The 20,465-nt window shown below is 41.3% G+C and overlaps 1 protein-coding gene across 1 annotated transcript in view; it reads right to left on the bottom strand.

The window, feature by feature from the left end:
- Window positions 1-20,465, bottom strand: part of LOC145415450 (retinol dehydrogenase 13-like) — a 188,449-nt gene that overhangs the window by 98,377 nt on the left and 69,607 nt on the right. Inside the window, exon 3 of the mRNA XM_080284727.1 lies at window positions 19,403-19,527. Within this exon, the coding sequence (XP_080140853.1) occupies window positions 19,403-19,527 (125 nt within the window). The remainder of the gene's footprint in view (window positions 1-19,402; window positions 19,528-20,465) is intronic.

Genomic DNA, 20,465 nt, shown 5'->3' with positions numbered 1-20,465 from the left:
GACCAAATGCGGGAGAATATCCCCTCATTTCTGCATCATAATTTATTCATTCACAATTTCTCTCCAATCATTTCTATCACACAGCCACTCTTCCTTGCTCAACAGACATACCTCTCGATCCAACGCCTTCTTCACACTGTTCATCCATCCAGTTCGTGGTCTTTCTCTCAGCTTTACACCTCTCACATCAGACCTAGTTATCTTTTTCACCAATCGCTCATTATCCATTCTCTCCATATGCCCAAACCATAGCAACACCCTCTGCTCAACTCGATCAGCCATCTCCCACACAACTCCAGTTCTACTTTGCACTTCATCATTTCTCACTCGATCCATACGCCTCACTCCACATATAGCCTACTCCTCAGACACCTCATCTCCATTACATTCAAACTTTTCCTCTCTGCTACACCCATATTCCATGTTTCAGCCCCATATAATGCAGTCGGTACCACAACACCTTCTCTTTACATCCATTCTAAGCGAACGACATCTAAACACTTGTTTCATTCCTCCCAGCATCTTTCCTACTTCATTCATTCTAAACTTCACTTCTGCATCTATTCTTCCATCCACAGCAACATGTGACCCTAAATACTTAAAACACTCTACCTCCTCAAGCAACTCACCATTCAAATCTACCCTGTATATTCATCCTCATACCACCTACCAACCGCGTACACTTCATCACTTTACTCTTAGTCTCATTTACTTTCAATTTCCTCCTCTCACACACCCTTCTAAACTCCTCTACCAACTGCCTCAATCTCTCCTCTGAATTAGCCACCAGTGCAGTATCATCCGCAAACAGCAGCTGCTTCAGATTCCACTCTCTACCATCAACATTCACCCGACTCAGACTTCCACTTAATACTCTTGCATTCACTTCCCTTACAACACCATCCATATAAATATTAAACAACCAAAGTGACATCACACATCCCTGTCGCAGCCCCACTCTCACGGGAAACCAATCACTCACATTATTTCCCACTCTTACACACGCTCTACAGTCTACTATTTACATAAAAACTTTTCACTCCTTTTAGCAGCCTACCTTCAAGTCCATACAATCTTAAAACAGTCCACAAAGTCTCCCTATCAATTCTATCATACGCTTTCTATCAATCCATGAACGCCCAAAACATATCCTTATCCTTCACTAAATACTTTTCACACACCTGTCTCACAGCAAACACCTGATTAATGCATCCCCTCCCTCTCCTAAAGCCACACTGCTCATAACCAATCATTCCCTCTGTACCATCTCTAACTCTCTTAATTAACACTCTACCATACACCTTACCTACAACACTCAACAGACTTATACCCCTAAAGCTAGTACATTCATACTTATCACCCTTGCCTTTATACAATGGGACCACACAAGCACTTGCCCAGTCAATTGGCACCATACCTTTCACAAAGCACACATTCAACAATCTTACTAACCAGTCAACAATGGTCACTCCACCACCTTTCAGGCATTCCACAGCACAACCATCCATATCTGCAGCTTTCCCTGTTTTTATCTCCTTACTGCCTCCTGCACTTCCTCCATCCTGATCAAATAATCATTCAACTCTCCCAACACATTTATTCCTTGCACCTTTCCATCTACCACAATCTCAGCCTCCCTTTCCTTCTCTACATTTAACAATCTTTCAAAATACTCCGCCCATCTCTTCCTTATTGCATCCATCTCAGTTAACATCCTTCCATCCTCTGCTTTTACTAGCTTTTCCTTCCCAGACTCTCCTTTTCACACCCTTTTCACCTCCTTCCAAAACATTTTCTTATTCTGTTGAAAATTCTCAGTCAACTGCCTACCCCACCTCTCATCTGCTGCCACTTTAGCATCACGCACAGCTCTTCTCGCCCTATTCCTCTTTTGTTTATACCTCTCATATGACACCTCATCCTTCCTCTGCAGCCACACTTCATATGCACGTCTCTTCTCAGCCACAGCCATGCTTACTTCCTCGCACCACCATTCACTTCCTTTTCTTACACCACCACCCACTCGTCTCTCACCACACACCTCTTCCTCATGCCCCACCACAGCACTCTTAAACAACTGCCGTTCCTCCTCCACGTTGCCATTTTCCTGATCTTGCACTGTGTTCCACTCATCTTTTAATTTCTCCTGATACTCTATCATTTTCTCTCTTTTATCCAACTCATTCACTTTCAAAACCTCCCTGCCACACCTAACTCTCCTAGCTCTCACCCATCTCTTACCTACTCCCAATTTTCCCTCCACCAAGTAGTGGTCAGACATACCTCCGCCCTCCCCTCTCAAAATTCTCACATCCAACAATCTTCCTCTAACAATCCTGGACACAACCACTTAGTCCATCAATGCCCTATCAACAACTCTTCCATCCTCCTGTCTCACCCATGTATACTTATAAATATCTTTCTTCTCAAACAAGGTATTTCCAATCACCATCTCTAGCTCATCGCACATCCCTATCATTCGTTCCCCATTTTCATTTCTTCCAGGCACACCGTGCATACCAACTACACCTTCAACTGCTACATTTCCCACTCTAGCATTCAGATCTCCCATCATTACTACATCTACATTAGCTGCAAAACTCTGCAGACATCAACATCATTCCAAAAAGACTCCCTCTCTTGTACATCCTTTTCACTACCAGGCCCATATGCACTCACAAATGCCCACGACTCACATTCAGATTTCGCTTTCACCCATATCAGTCTCGATAACACCTCCTTGCATTCAGTCACACACTGCTGCACTCCCGGGCTCGTTAACAAGGCCACACCTCTTGTCCTTCCTCTATCAACATCTGACAATCATCCATTCACACTTCCAAACTTAGACTTACCTTTCCCTTTCATCTTTGTTTCACTCAAAGCTAACACATCCAGCTTTCATATCACAAACATTCTCCCAGTCTCCTCCCGTTTAGACTCAATCGTACTACATCCACCTACATTCATAGACCAATCTTCAGGGTACGGGGATAACTCAATCCCCCTTCCCTTTCTATGGTCTGTCTCTTTTTAGGAACTAAAGAAACAAAGGAGGGGGTCCCTAGTCCCCTCACCCCGCCCTTTTTAGTCGCCTTTTACGACACGCAGGGAATACGGTGGTAGAATTCTTTCTAACACAACCTGGCCACAGAGTAGTAGTACCACCCCATAGTGCAGCCAGACTGTGTTCGCCCTGACACATGGTGGGACGCCTTAACCCCGTCAGGGGTGACCACAAACAAATCGCCTCCATGTCGCCCTGTCCCCCCCCCATTTCACTGCCCTGCTCCCAGCTCACACACCCCTCTCTCATATACTCGTACCTCTCCACTCCATCCCTCCATCTCATCCTTGGCCTCCCCCTCCCTCTCCTACCCTCCACCTCACTCACATACACTCTCCTCGTCAGTCTCCCACTCTCCATCCTCTCCACAAGGCCACATCCACATCCACACCACAATGCTCAGTCACTTCCTCGTTTGTCAGTCTGTCTTTTCATGTGACTCCACATACTCCTCTCAAATAACTAATTTCCACTGGTCTCACTCTTGATTTCTGTCCCTCCAGTAAGGTCCAAGCTTCACTTCCATACGTCAGAGTGGGTATCACAATACTGTCATGTAGTAACTTTTTCACTTCCATGCTCACTTCCCTGTTTCTTATCACTGCTTTCAAGGAACCAGTAACCTTTCTTCCTTGTTGTACCCTTTCAACCACTTCACCCTCTAAACTTCCAGGGATGCGAAGGCTCAGAGGTAGAGTGCCCGACTCGTAATCGCGAGGTTGCAAGTTCGAGCCTCTGACGGGTCATCGTTGCCGGGAGTGTTAGCCCGCTTCTGTAACCTAGCGGGGCTATATGGCCATAGTTGCCTAGCTCGGGGATGATTAAATCCTCTAAACTTCCATCCTTACTCATCACACTATGCAAATACTTAAACGCACTCGCATTTTCCATTTCCTCCTCATCCAACTTCACTGTACATTCACTGACTTCACTTCTCTCGAAGACCATAATTTTACTCTTCCCTACATTCACCTTTAGATTCTGTTTCTCACACACTCTCCCAAACTCATCCACCAAGCCTTGCAGCTCCTCTTCGTGTTCACTTAACAACACAGTATCATCTGCAAACAACAGTACAGGGAGTTTCCAAACATTGCTTTCTTTCATTAGGGCCGCTCCATCATCCACTGCCCTACCTTGTATCTTTTTTATAACCCCATCCATAAACAGATTGAACAACCATGGATACATCACACATCCCTGTTTCAATTCAATCTTCAAATAGAAAAATTCACTCAGTTCACTATCCACACGCACTGCAGCCTTAGCACCCTCATACATACTCTTCAAGGCATTCAACAACTTCCCATCTACGAGTACTCCATATATTCTTAATACTTACCACAATCCCTGTCTATCCACCCCGTCATATGCTTTCTCCAAATCCAAGAAGGCCGAATACAACTTCTTTCCCTTCTCTAGAAACTTTTCCTCTAAAGATCTAAGAATGAACATCTGATCTACAGAACCTCTTTCTTTCCTAGAACCTCCCTGTTCTTCCCCAACTAATTCCTTTGTTATTTCCCTAACTCTGTCAAGAAGTATCCTACCATATACTTTTCCTATTACACCTAGAAGACAAATGCCCCTGTGCTGTGATTACCACACACTTCTTTTTCCCCTTTTCCTTTGTACAGGGGAGTAATTATACCTGACTTCCAATCCTCCGGGTCTTTTCCTTCCTCCCAGGCCAATCTGCACATCTTCCACATCCATTCTACTACTATCTCTCCCTCATGCTTCAGCATTTTACCACGCACTCCATAATTTCCTGGGGCTTTCCCCATTTTGACTTTCTTCATTGCTTCCACAACTTCCATCCTACTGATTTCTTCCTCTCTTCTCACATCCCTTCGTCTCCCAGCTATTCTCCAGCCACTTATACTCGCATTACTTTCATTCTCTATGTTCAAGAATTCCTTAAAGCGTTCTCTCCATCTGCTAGCTTTTCTCCTTTCTTCACTAGTAATCTACCATTTTTATCTTTCACTCCCCCACTAACTTCTTTGACACCCTGTCTCTGTTTACCTCTTTCCAGAACATTTTCTTACATTCTCTCCACTTTACGCTCAAATTCCTTCCAAATTCCCCATCCACTGTCTTCTTACTCTCTTACTAATCTTTTCACCTCTCTCTTCCGTCATTCAACTTATTCCATGCCCCTGTTTCTCATCTACTCACTACATGCTTTTTTCTTTTGTGCCACAGCCTGTCTCACGTTGTCATTCCTCCATGCTGTTCCCTGCACCCCCTTTCGTCTGCTTTTCACCCCACACAGCACCTCACATGCTGCACAGATTTCTATTGATAATATCTTGCACACACCTTCCACGTCCCCCATCTGCTCCAATCCACATTTCCCAAGTCGCTCCTCCACTTCTCTCTTATATTCTGCAGTGGCAGAATCTGTAGAGAGGCGGCCTGCCGTCCTAATGGACCCAGGTTCGAATCCCGGCTGAGGCAGGGAACAGTTCACGGATTTGAATTTCTTAATAAAACAGACTTTTCTGATCTACCAGATGATCCGCCGACATGTCATAAAAGTACCCCCACTAATACCAGTACACCAGTTCTGTATGAGACAGCCTTAGCTGTATTCAATATGGATGGTGGGTGTTAGCGCCGAAGTGGTGACATGTGGAGATGTAGGAGGACTACTGAACCCCAAGGAAAACTTCTGGGACTTGGGAATAGGCCCTGAAGCCTTTGCCCAGAGTCGGACACGTAAAAAAAAATCCTCTTGTAGCCTTTCCACCGACCTTGTATGAACTACTTCCTCCTGTCCTTCCCTTCTCCTATTTCACCATTTCATCTGGATCTTGATTCTCAACACCACCAAGTGGTAGTCGGAAAGTCAACTCCCCCAGCCTCTACTGTATATGCTCTTGCATCCATTACATACCTTCTCATCCTATCATCCACACAAACATAATCAATCGTTGCCTTCCGTTCTTTCAGTTCACCACCCACCCTTCTCATCACTCGCCACGTATACCTATGGATCATTCTGTGTCAGAAGAGGGTATTGGCTATCACCAACCCCCTCCCGGCACAAATATCCACTAAAGCACTGCCATTCTTCTCCACCTTTGCAGGCACACCCCACTCACCAACTGCTCCATCCACCTTCTCATTCCCTAGTTTTCCATTCATATCTCCAATCAAAAACACGCTCATTCCTTTCAAACTTTTCCATGCACACTCCAATATATTACACACACACACACACACACACACACACACACATACACATATATATATATATATATATATATATATATATATATATATATATATATATATATATATATATATATATATATATATATATATATATATATATATATATATATATATATATATATATATATAGTCATAGTTATAATCACGATATGTCTGTTTATTGTTATACGAGAGGCATATGGAGGAATAATTATAAAGTAAGAGATATATCAGATAGCCTGATGAGGGAAGAACAGGGTGACTTTTGGAGTGCTGGAAGATGTGTGGATCATATTTTTGCATTGAGACAAGGAATACAAGGTAATTATGGATCTGTAAAAAACATACGATATGGTAAAAAGAGGGATTATGGAAGATTTTGCGGATGTATGAATTGATGGTAAACTATTGAATGCGTTCAGAGTTTATGACTGGTGAAGCAGGCGTATAGGTAGGTGGGCATCGAACTGAATGACTTAAGATCAATGTTGCTTGATGAAAAGGCTTTGTATTGTCCCTATGGCTCATATATATCCAGTAATGTGCCATGATTCGAACCCGAGACTCAGATGGCTCACAGACAGTTCAAGACGGCACTATTCTGATCGTGGTACAGTCATGAATACAAATAAAGGGACGTGGTAGTCTGCAACTGGAGGGCAGTTTTATCGCAGACATCCACCCCCCCCCAGTCCCAGCTCTCCCTCCTTACCTTCACCAAAGCACTGACAATGTAGGCGGATGAACTGAGAATCTGAAGTTTCGCTCACCCTAAAGTCTTGCCGCATGTGATGTTACTTTCATTTCTCCTACTATTTGGAGTTTTATTAGGGGCATCGACCCACATGCTGTCCCATGAAGAGGAATTATAGAGAAGTTCTGGCAGGTTTCAATATAATGACCGCACTGGCTAGAGTCTGGTTTCCAGATATTCATCCAAAGTCTTCTCAACGATATACAAAAATCCAAGTAATAGCGAAAAGCTATCTAAGTACTAGCTATATAAGTGCCCCTGCTGCCTTGTCATCTGAGGAATCACATATCCACCCACCCACTCATCCACCTACCCACTCAGCCCATCCAACACAACCCGCCGACCCCACTCAGGTCACTCAAACTTACCAGCCACCTGGGAGACACACCCATCCCAGCCAATCCCAGCGCTATGTTTTTTTTTTTTTTTTTTTTTTTTTATGTGTCCGACTCTGGGCAAAGGCTTCAGGGCCTATATCTCGGGGGCAGTAGCCTATCCCAAGGCCCAGTAGTCCTCCTACACCTCCACATGTCACCACTTCGGCGCTAACACCCACCGTCCATATTGAATACATGCTAGGGCTGTCTCATACAGGACTGGTGTATTGGTATTAGCGGGGGTACTTTTATGACATGTCGGCGGGTCATCTGGTAGATGCTCTGCTTAGCTGCAAAATGCCTGTGTGTGTGTAGAAATGAGTCAAGCTCGGTGCTAAGGTAAATTATAGATGGTTGTAGATTGAGTAGAAGTGAGGAAGTGCTGTCTAAAGGAAGTATATCAAGTGGCCAGAGCCCTGAGGAGTTTGCTGCGTTAGCAGACGACAGGAACCGCATTGGGTAAACAGACGAGCCCCGGGTAAATTCCAACACTGACGGAACGGAGATGCTAAAATGTAAGTACAAAGCATATTTCTCTAAGATGGTGTACTTTCAAGAAGGGCAATTAGGTAAGACGTAGGGAAACAGTGAAAAAAAAAAAAAATGATTACACAGACCTGGTGGAACTCGTTACATTTAATAAATTAGCAGAAAAAGTGAACAAATTGGAAGAAATGTTCAAACTCGAATTGGATGAAATAAGGAAGGAACTGTACCAAAAAAATGGAAAAAAAAAATGAGGAACTGGAAAAGGAAGTAAACAGAAAAGATGCAACAATAGGTAAGCTGGAGGCTGAGGTAGACATTCTGAGGAAGAAAATAAACGAAATGGGAAATACAGTAGTCACCCATGAAAGAGATTTGACGGAGTAGAATAATGATAAATATATAATTAGACAAGCAGGTAATCTGATAGAGCAAATTAGAGACATTGATGAGAAGATAACTCAGGCAAATGAAATGATGAGAAACTACACAGAGGATGTACAAAATACATGGACAGAAGTAGCTAAAACAAGTCAAGATCTAAAAAACAAGGCTGAAGCAAAAGACATGACAAGAGAGGTGAAAGTCATCATAAGGAAGAACCCAGGGCTGCTAAAGGAAACATCTGGGATTAACACGTCTATAGTCATCAATGGTAAAGGTGAAGAAGAAATTAGGAATAGAATCACCAGTGATAACAAGGAGATGGTAAATATCTATCAATGTACCAAGGCTGCTTCCCCCAGAGAGAAGGAGGTAGCTGAGACAGGACGACACACTCCCAATTTACTCAAACACACACACACACACACACACACACACACACACACACACACACACACACACACACACACACACACACACACACATTCATTTGCATCATCTGTGAAAAAGATGTAGAGGAATTTAAGGGATTAGGGAAATATGAGAGAAATAAGTCAAGGCCCCTCAAAGAAGCCTTCCAAAGTGTGCACACTGTAGAAGATATACTAAAAAATGCTAATAAACTTAAGGAATCAGAAGAGTACAAAGAAATGTGGATAAAAAAGTACCTAACTCAAGAGGAATGGGGATTACCAAAGAAAAAGAAGGAAGAAGCAAAAGGAAAGAATGATACAAGATCAGATGAAGAGAGAAGTAATTTTTTTTTACAAAGTAGTAGGATTACATGTAAAAAAATGGCACATAAACAGAAGGGACTAAATAATGCTAGTAGACTCAACCAATGTCAAATATGTGAACAATATGACTAAGTTGTTGCACTCAAAAGTAGATGGAATGGTATCCAAATTATTAGAGATAAAAGACTATATCGCAGAAAAAGAGCCTCATACTAATTTACTAACAGAAACAAAATTAACCCCAAGGATATCAAACGACTCTTTAAATTTGACTGAGTACAATATTTGGCGAAGAGACAGAACTTTAAAAAGAGGAAGAGGAGATATAATACTAACTGAGAAAAGACTCCAAGTAAAAAAATAGAAATAGATATATCCTCACAAGTAGAAATAGTTGCAGTAGAGATTAGTACATCAGAAGGGATAATAATTGTGGTAAATTTATATATGCCACCCAAGACAAACACATGGGATAGAGGTGAATATGAAAACCTGGCAGAAAAGGCAATGCAAAGTTTAAGAACCCTGCTATACAGAACGGAAGAAAAATCTGAGAGAATTATACTAACGGGAGATTTTAACACAAATATAAACTGGAATACTCTAGATTTAAAGAAGCCATGACAGTTGTTGGTATCAAAAGCTTTTGGATCTTATACAGGGATTTTTTCTAATAACATGTAAAGGAAAACACCAGAAAAAGATGACCAGAAGACCCATTATCATTAAATCTCATATTTACTGTACTAGGCAAGAAAATGAAATTGACAATGATATCTGTCACCCCCCATTCGGCAAAAGCGACCATGTAGTACTAGATAACAATTTCAGGATAGCATATGATATAGCTAGAGGTAACAGAAATTACAAAAAGAGGCTAAACTATAAAAAGGGCAACTATCATGACTTACAAAAGTACTTCAACACTATAGATTGGGAAAAGGAGCTAAGAGGACAAGATATATATGTTATATATATAAAAATTATGTGAACTTTACGAAACAGGAGTCCATAATTATGACCCACTACACAATGACACGGAAACAAGGATAAAGAACTTGTTTAATACTGATTGCAAAAATGCAAAAGAGGAAAGAGATTTGTTGTGAAACAGATCAGAATCACCAGAGATAACAAGGAGATGGTAAATATCTATCTGTCTATATACCGAGGCTGCTTACCCCAGAGAAAGGGAGATAGCCGAGAGAGCATATGACAGCTACAAGCAGACAAGAAATGATTATACACGGTTAAGAAGAGAAGCAGAGAAGCTCAAAGGCAGTTTGAGGAAAACATTGTAAATAAAAGCACTGATCAGCCGAAGTAATTTTACAGCTACATACGAAGCAAAGCAAAAGTTAAAGATAAAATACAATTCATCATGGATGAAGGGAAAATCTGTATCAATGAAGAAGATATTTATGAAGTACTAAACAAAAATTTCCAGTCAGTTTTTACTAAAGAAAGTAGATCTACGAGAGATGAAAACGAACAAGCATGTCCACGCATAATATCAAATATACATATAACAAAACAAGAAGTCCAGGAGGAGATGGGGAAATTAGAAAGGAGAAAAGCCAGTGGCCTTGACGAGACTTCGTGTTGGGTATTACAGGAATGTGCAAAAGAGCTAAGCAGTCCATTACATTTGATATTAGGAGAATCCTTAAGACAAGGGAAACTACCTAATATTTGGAAGAAAGAAAACATTGTACCCCTTTTCAAGAAAGGAAATAGACAAAATCCACTTAACTACCGACCAGTATCACCGACCAGCGTCGTAAGCAAGATGTCAGAAAAACTAATACGAAGAATTTGGGTAAGTCACCTGGAAAAACACAATACGATAACAGAAAGACAATTTGGTTTTTAGAAAGGGAAATATATGTGCTGCTAACCTATTAGGTTACTATGACAGAGTTTTAGAAATAATACAGAGAAGAGATGGCTGGGTAGACAGCATATATTTGGATTTTAACAAGGCATTTGACAGAGTACCACACAAAAGACTTTTATGGAAACTGTATAGTCAAGGAAGAATCCAAGTTAAACTGTACGATTGGATGCAAGATTTTCTCAGTAAAAGGGAAATGAGAACAGTGCTAAGGGGAAATTACTCATCATGGAGAGAAGTGACGAGCGGCAATCCACAGGGCTCGGTGGTGGCACCAGTTATGTTTTTGGTATATATTAATGACATAGACAGCAACATTGGAAATGGAATCTACCTAAATATGTTTGCTGATGATGCAAAAATACAAAGGGAAATTACAAACACAGACTCTTGCATAGAGCTACAAGAGGAATTAAATAATCTTCATGAATGGAGCAATAGATGGCAAATGGAATTCAATGTGGACAAATGCCATGTAATAAAATTTGGTAAAAGTGAAAAAAGACCAGACCGAGACTATAAGTTAGGAAGTTCAACCCTACACCCATCAGAAAGGGAAAAGGATTTAGGAGTGATTATGAATAACAGACTATCACCGACAAAACATGTACACACTGCTTGCTAATATGAGGGTAACATTCACAAATATAAATGAAGACATGCTGAGAAAAATAACATCTTTCATCAGATCAACTTTGGAGGATGCATCAGTAGTCTGGAATCAACATCTTGATAGATACATTGATAAGATTGAAAAGGTACAAAGGGCCACTGCAAGATGGTCACCAAGTTTAAGGGACCTAAGCTCTGAAGAACGACTTGAAAAATTAAACCTACCAACATTACAGGAAAGAAGGAAAAGAAGAGGCTTGATTATGGTACATAAATGCATCACAGAAAAAGAGAAAATAGAGGTAAATGAGTATATAACCTATGGGGAAGAAACATTAAGAGGGCACCGTAGAAAACTGTACAAAAAGAGAGTTGATAAAGACGTAAGGAAATTCAGTTTCCCAAATAGAGCAGTCGGTCAGTAGAATGCACTACCGAATGAAATAGTGTGTACCAATCAATTAATAAATTTAAAGACATGTATGATAAAAATGGTTCAAAACACGGAACAGTACGAGCTTGACTCATTCCTTTAAAAATACAATTAGGTAAGAAGAATTAGGTAAGAACACACACACACACACACACACACACACACAGAGAGAGAGAGAGAGAGAGAGAGAGAGAGAGAGAGAGAGAGAGAAAGAAAGAAAGAAAGGCACAAACAGTAATACAAACATTACTCGTAAGAAACACGCATATACAGACACAGACACACACACACACACACACACACACACACACACACACACACACGCACAGGCACGCTCACAGACACATACACATATACACACAAACACGCACGAACACACAGACATGCGCACACACAGAAACACACACACACACACAGATAGACGCTCACACAGACACACGCTCACACAAAGACACAAACGCACACAGACGCACTCACAGACATAGACGCCAGCATACACACATACATATACCCACACACAAAACACGCACACATCGAACAAAGGCATATTTCGTTCGCGCTTTCGTGTGTGTGTGTGTGTGTGTGTGTGTGTGTGTGTGTGTGTGGGAGAATGCCATAAAAGCATATCGCTACCATATGGTTAGAGGTGGGGAGTACTGTTTGAATACTTAGTGTGGGGGAAAGAGAAAATATCTGGTGTGGATCATGCTACAGCTAAGTGAAGTGGGTGCTTCATTGCACCCGTGCTTATTTTGGAAGAATCAGCCTCAGAGATCCTTTGAATTCCTGTTAACATGACATTTCTTATACCAAGCAGGGATTGTTTCGCACTCCGATGAGTTGACAGACAGGTTATACAAACTTACCAAAACTTATGCAAATACAGTATATGATTTAATATATTGAAGCTGTGGACACTAGTCATATTACAGTCTGATGTCAAAATGGGTGATCGGTGTGTGACATGTGGGACTCTGGTCCCAAGCCAAGAAGTTGCTTGGCCTACGTCCCAAGTCCACGTTTGAATTTAAGATTATGTAAAGCATAGAGGAGGGCGTATTAACATAATGAGTTATTACTTACAACACTATTGCTTCCTTATGTTGGGCAGGGATGGTAATTTGAGAGTATGTATAGCGTGTGAACACCTTATGTAGCAAGAACTGAGACAGGCAAATTAAACCTGCAAGGCGAGGCGGAGGGGTGGGAAAGGAAGGAGGGTAAGGGAAAAAGATTTGGGGACGATGAAGGGGGAGGATGAGAGGTGGAAGTGCCCAGTATTGTTCTAATAGCTACTTGCACAGTATATTTTACTCTCGTATCTTCGACATACGCCCTTTTTTTGCAGCTATGTTATTGATGTACTTCTGTTATGATTCCATGATATGGTATTCAACAAACAATAGTATTAATGAACGAATAATTCGGTAAAATATTTAAAATTCTAAGTATACAACGTTTATTATTGCTCGCTGTTCATGCTGTTGAAATGATTATAGTCTTAATGGATCCTGGTTCGAAACCCCGCTGGGACAGGGAACAGTTTAAGGATTTGAATTTCATTAAAGCAAACTTTACTGCTCTACCAGACGACCCGCCGACATGTAAAAATTCCCCCGCTAATACCAATACACCAGCCCTATATGCATGTATTCAATATGGACGGTGAGTAGTAGCGCCGAAGTGATGACATGTGGAGGTGCATGGACGTAGAAAGAGTCACTGGGCCATGGTAACGGGCTGTGATGCTTATGCCCAGAGTCGGAAACATTAAAAAAAAAATAATAATTCGTAAGACTTGGGAACAATATTCCCCTGGGAAAAAACAAGTTTACTGTAGAAGATGATAAAGTCCTTGCGAATTGTTGTGTGTGTGTGTGTGTGCATCTCTCTCTCTCTCTCTCTCTCTCTCTCTCTCACTCTGTGTGTGTGTGTGTGTGTGTGTGTGTGTGCATCTCTCTCTCTCTCTCTCTCTCTCTCTCTCTCTCTCCCTCTCACTCTGTGTGTGTGTGTGTGTGTGTGTGTGTGTGTGTGTGTGTGTGTGTGTATGTGTATCTGTGTGTGTGTGTGTGTGTGTGTGTGTGTGTGTGTGTGTGTGTGTGTGTGTGTGTGTGGAAACATCTTAGTTTTTCCTGGTGTTGCTGCTGTTGCTACATATAGTAGTGGATACGTGGGTTGGCGATGAGTGGTTGGGTATGTGGATAACATGTTCACTGTTTAATAGGCTCCAGGAGAATATTTAATAGGTCCTTGGTGGGAACAAGTAAGTCATCCTTCGGAGAGGAAGTAGATCCATCATGGCAACATTTAAATCCTACCGTAGGGGAAACATAACTCCATGAATAATAAGCGAGGCCCCTTGAAGGGCTAATACGTCCATGGGGGAAGATGAATACCAGCGCTGGGATAAACATCATGTTTATTTATTGGATCGTTTCTGCTTTACTCTAACCATCATCAGCCTAAAAATTGATATGGATCTTACTCTTACAACAGAATATAAAAAATAATGAGATTTTCATTTCAAGTCAATTGTTTTGACCGAAATGGCTTCTATCTCCTGCTGTGAAGGATTCGATATTCGTATTTGATAATACAGCATAAAAGCAAACTGACGGAGTAGCAATGGACTCTTGGTCCGACTCCTGCAAATGCTTTCATGTCTTATCATGAATCTCGATGGCGCGAGAATCGTCCAGCTGATTACAAACCCTTGCTTCACAGACGTTACCGGTATGTTGACACTTTTGTAATTTTTTGCTTCACTTAACCATTTTTCCCCGCTTCTAATCTACCTTAATTCCAACATCCGAACATTCATGGCACGTCTGATATAAAGGACAATAATAAACTACCTTTTCTGGATATACTTGTTGAAAAACATAGATAACTCATTTAGGACCTCCGTCATTCGCAAGCCAACACACAATAGTTTGACAACTAAATTCACTTCCAATATCCCCGTGCAATTTAAAAAGAACCTGATATAGACTTTGGTGAGTAGAACATTTAACATTAGTTCAACTTACAAAAACTTTCACTTGGAATTAAATAATTTACGAAACTTGTTAAACGGTTTGCCCTTACAATTCAATGAAACATATATAGGAAAAAAGTTAAACAAAATAACGTCCCCTCCCCAACAAACTCAGTCTGCTGCAAAAGTTCGTTTATTCAGTCATCTCATTTTTAGGGCGTCGCTCCTTTGGGTTAAGGAATAAAATAAGAAAACTCATCTCAGAATATTATCCACAGATATCATTGAGGATAGTAATTAAACCATCAACACTGCAATCCAACCACTTCACGTTCAAGGACAGTATTCACGATTCTCTAATGTCATCGGTTGTAGACAAATTTAAGTGTAATAGTTGTAATTTTACTTATCCAAACGGCATCTCACCGCCAGGATTTCGGGGCATCATGGTAAGTCACACAGATCGGCCCTCCCTCTGTCTAAACCCTGGTATGCAGCGATCGGCGAAAACTATGAAACTTCAGGCCACCCAGTGTGTACTAGTGATTTTTCCATCCTCAACACTTCCCGTGATGACACATCAAGACGAGTAGCAGAGACTCTGCTCACCCATCTCCACGAGCCGACCTGGAGTGTCTGTGACTCCTTCACTTCACTACTCTGCATTTTTTAGAACCACATCTTTAACTTTTTCATTCATGTTTTAGCATTATTGCAAACATTTTCTTCTTATATCAATACACAATACATTATCTGACAACTGACATGTGTGGTAAGGCACATCCTTTCCATTTTTTTTTTTTCATTATTTATGATTTTTTTTTTCTGTATAATCACTTGAATGAAAAATGAAATTATCATTATTTATTATATTCTGTTGTAAAATTAAAATGCATATCAATTTTTAGGCTGATGATGACTAGAGTAATGCCGAAACGATCCAGATAAACAAACAAGATGTTAATCCCAGCACGCTGGTGTTCATCTTCCCTATTAGACTTCGCTTCCCACCTGGAGAAAGTATTGCTTTTGTGTATATATATATATATATATATATATATATATATATATATGTGTGTGTGTGTGTGTGTGTGTGTGTGTGTGTGTGTGTGTGTGTGTTGGAGAGACACACTTTACATGAGTGTGTCCAAAGATATTTGTACGCTCTTGACTGGGAGTCGAACCCTGGACCTCAGATAGAAGTCAGAAACTGATACACTCAACCACGGAATGATAAAAGCTGTGAATACCTGATTTTTTTTTTTTTTTTTTTGACGAACCAGGTAAATCCATTATGGGAGGATATATTTCGATCACAACACATTAAAATCATTTCACAGCCCCACTCAACTCGGCAAGTGACAGAGCAGTCTTAATCTATCCCAGACACAAGATGAGCGTCTTTAGACGTTGGCAAGACGAGGCAGCCCATTCTTCTCAAAGATTTGACGAAGGAGATTGCGCAGAGCAACCTTGTCATCACCTTCTAAAGCCCTTGCCGTCGCGATGGACATCGCAACGATGGTGTCCATCTCCCCAGAGCACCAAGGACCCTTGGACTGGCTTCTCCAGGCAGTGGGATGTCGCCGTGCATAGGCAGAGCCCTGCACAACAACACCCTCCGGCCCAGAGACATCCCTGGCCTCAGGACCCTTAGGTGACTGTGAGAGACTGAACTCCAGCGTCTCACCCTCGCCAAGAGAGCGCTGGAGATGCCGTGCATTGGGAGCAACGATCGCTTGGCTGTGCAAGAGAACATCAGCACCAGTGTCCTGGCACGTGATGAAACCGTACCCAGCCATCACGTTGAACCAACACACGGTCCCCCTGATCTTCTGGACTCCCGGCGGCTCGGACCTGCTGTTGGATGCCCCCCTCAATGGTTCACAGGCAGTAGCAGATGGTTTCGCCATGATAGTCTACGGGTTCCACTAGCCCAGTTTCATTAGATGCGCAGTGATGTTGCTGGCACGGCTGCTGGAAAAGAACTCCCCGCCCAGTGATGTTAATGGTGTGTGTGGAGTTTCAGGCACTAAACTGCGTACCTGCAGGCAAAATTTAGCCGCTGAAACAAGTAGACAGAATAGGAGAGGGCAAGGACGCCTTTCCCGGGAAGAGCATCTGTGTTTGTGAGGCACAGTGCAGACATAGCTCCATGTGGAAGGACTGTGCCCCGTATACACAACACATATCTTACTTATACAAGTTTGACTCATGACAGAAATGGTGTCCAAATATGTTGATTCTATGGTCAGTCAGTCAGTCAATCTATCTATATATATGTATCTATCTGTTTATCTATCTATCTGTATATACATTATATATAAATTTTTAATCCTTACGTTGCTGTGTTGTAACCCATGTCTGCGGTGCAGCAAATGTAGAAAAATACGTGTATTTTCACTGCCTATTTTGACCCACTTATACCTAACCAACCACATAATATTTTTGTCAAATGAAGTTCAATTTCCACTAACGTTTGAAATTCAGGTAGTTCGTAAGTGGTCCAGGGACAGTGGGAAAGTCAACTGAGAAGCTATTTTTTACCATCAGCTTGAGCAAAGGGTCCAGGCTGGCGCAAGGTAGTGTTGCAAGGGGCCGCCACGCCACATGAGAGAAGGAAGTTTGGGAGGTGACCTCCGTGCTTGAAAACACCAAAAATATAAATTCTTTACTAATTTTCAATGATAAAGTCACCTGCTGCACTGCACTGTGGCTATGGATGTAACCTACAAGAGCAAAATCACAGCCACTACACTTAGTGCTACACATGCTACGTGAGCATTGTTACGTGGCCGGCAATGAGACCCGACACGGCTCACCCGACCATCCACCCGTGCCTGTTCGAAACTCGAATCTCCCACCTCCACTCGCTACCTCAGAATACATTTGGAACAGAGACTGAACGAGTGGACCATGTTATGGCACACTGTTGCGATAACTTCAGGTGTTGAGGGTCCAGGACTTCGGGGGTTCGGATTAATTCGAATTCTGAACAGCACTGTAGAGGAAGCTGGTGAGGAGGGAGTGAACAGAACTACCTTGGACAGGGACGAGGGAGGAGGTGACGAGGGCTGGTCGGTGGTTGGCGGAGCCGGGTTGTGGTTTTACACCTGTATATATCTGTATTTGTGAGTGATGTTATCTGCTGACCCATATAGAACTATATATATTCGTTATTATGATTAGGGTGTTCATTAGTCTGTGTGTAATGTGGTTCATAATCTATTGTGGTAAATTGTTTTGGTGAATGTAAATACAAGTTTTAGGGAATGCAGAATTTTAGACTATACCTTACTCCACAGTACGCAAATCCATTCAAGAAGACTGTTTCTAACATACATGGTGATACATGAGAATCATGAGTGATGGAAGAATTATGATACAGGGTAACCTCACTGAAAGGGAACAAAAGGATTACAGACCATTTATGACACCAAATTTCAAATTATGTGGGTTCTGTCACGCACCCTTTTCGGGATCAGTCGGTGTCACTGCCGAAAACTAAAGCTACGTGACAGCATATGTTAACTGAGGTGACAATTGTTTTCATTATGGGTCCTGGCTTTTTCACAAAATATATCCCTCATTGCTGTCACTAATTACTATATGGTCACGTGTAAACCCTGAAAGTAATACAATAATAACCCAGAGTTGCCAAACGAGGGAAGATCTGTAGAACTTGATTGTCCTGTTAAATTTGTCACTTATAACTTACTTTTCTAACATTTATTACTAATTATGCACTTATGAGTTAATTTTCTATCTTTGTCAGTGCTTATCTCAGCTTTTATAGCTATAGCAATCCACAAAAACTTCGTAGCAAGTGTCACGTTCACTTGTGTGTAGCGCACAGCAGTGTCATTCACCAATGTCTCATTCGCTCTTACACTAATAACCAGCCTATATACTTTCGTACATTTTATACACTTCGTTTTCTGTCTCTCGCCTGTACATACCTTGCTCTTATAGCTAAAACAATCCACCACAAGAACTTCATAGTTAGCGTCACTTTCACTTTTACGTAGCATTCTACAGTATACAATTGTGGTCAATGAAAATTTGGTAATCTACCTATTTATGTGCTTCCAAAAAGCAGACAGCAATACAGTGATTACCTACAATACCTACCTTTGGTGGAATTAAATGGAGTAAAGTAATTTTGTTAATGTGATTGTCGTCCCAAAATGGGATTATTTTGAGATCAGAAAGCTGCCAACTATTTCTTCATGTATGATTTTGTAATACATATTGCAACTAAACATTCCCTTGAATATCATTTCATTGAATATTAGTATGACCCGTATAAGTAACATACTGGAGAATATTAACAAAAAAGTTGTTATAAACGCATTTTACAACAAATTAATGCTCAACCCGCAAAATCTCGTCAATTTAAGAGAGAGAGATCGTATTTAATGGGATAATGAGTCTCTTAAGAGCTGGGTGGGTGACTCACCAAGATGTGAATGGCTGCCTCTGAATCCAGGATGCCCCGAGCAAACTTTCTCACAGAGCCGAGGCTTGACAGATCTAGGTGGCGCACCTGCACATTCGCGTTGCCTGTCTTTCTTCTGATGTAATCTGGGGACATCAGAAGATATGGATCTGTAATTTTGTATGCTAAGGAGGTCCTCTAGCTCCTCTTTCATTGTGATATATTGTATACAATACACCATATCAACCCGTTTATGGTAAGAGGATGAGCATGTTAGAGTGACAATATGTCTTATAAACCAATATCTCTTTCCAGATATCTACAACTTACCGAAATCAAGTGCAAGCATAAGATAAAGGCTTGTTACAAATCGTCTCCCTCAGCTAAATTTCAGTTCCACAGGGAAATAAAACTCCACATTCCTTCATCAAGCACTGAAGTACATAATTTTTAGTCTACTAGTGTAAAGATTATAGCAGTGGACACAATGAATATATATATACAGGGTGTAACGCGACGTATGACAAAAACTTACACCAATGATCTACCATGTAATTTTGAGTATATTTTGTTCTATAAACATATGCTCTCTGCGACCCCAGTTCACTACCCAGCATTCTGCAGTTTTGTGTAAAAGCTTCGTCTCTTGCATGTGCCATTGGGTGAGAGCTTGGCAGGGCGACGGGAGACGAGTATTATTAGCTTATACTGTACTATACATGAAAATCCCATATCCTATCAGTACACACAAGTTTTAAGAAGAAACTTTACGTAGTCTATTGATTCTTTAACATCGTCATGCATTCATGCAATTCTTTTGCACAAATCGACTGTAATTAAGGATTAAATTCGAATTTTATGGCTTGCAAGGGAGTAGGGAGGGAGGGAGGACAGGCTGGTGTGTTGTTGCCAGTTATGTAATATTTGGTTTGTAGGATGTTGCTACCAGCATTATCATAACACCCACAGCTCATTCAGTGAAAAACTTTATTCTAAAGGGAGATTAGCCTCACTTTAAGTCAGGAAGAATATTATTTATCACAATTTTTCTGCTGCAAGTAAACGTGGCTCCCTTGGGTATCTC

The sequence above is a fragment of the Coenobita brevimanus genome, chromosome 102 (genome assembly GCF_032717465.1).
Source record: "Coenobita brevimanus isolate Jiangsu-jjx chromosome 102, ASM3271746v2, whole genome shotgun sequence".
NCBI lineage: Eukaryota > Metazoa > Arthropoda > Malacostraca > Decapoda > Coenobitidae > Coenobita > Coenobita brevimanus.
Note: the sequence above shows the minus strand (reverse complement) of the source record. Positions and strands in the feature narration are given on the sequence as shown.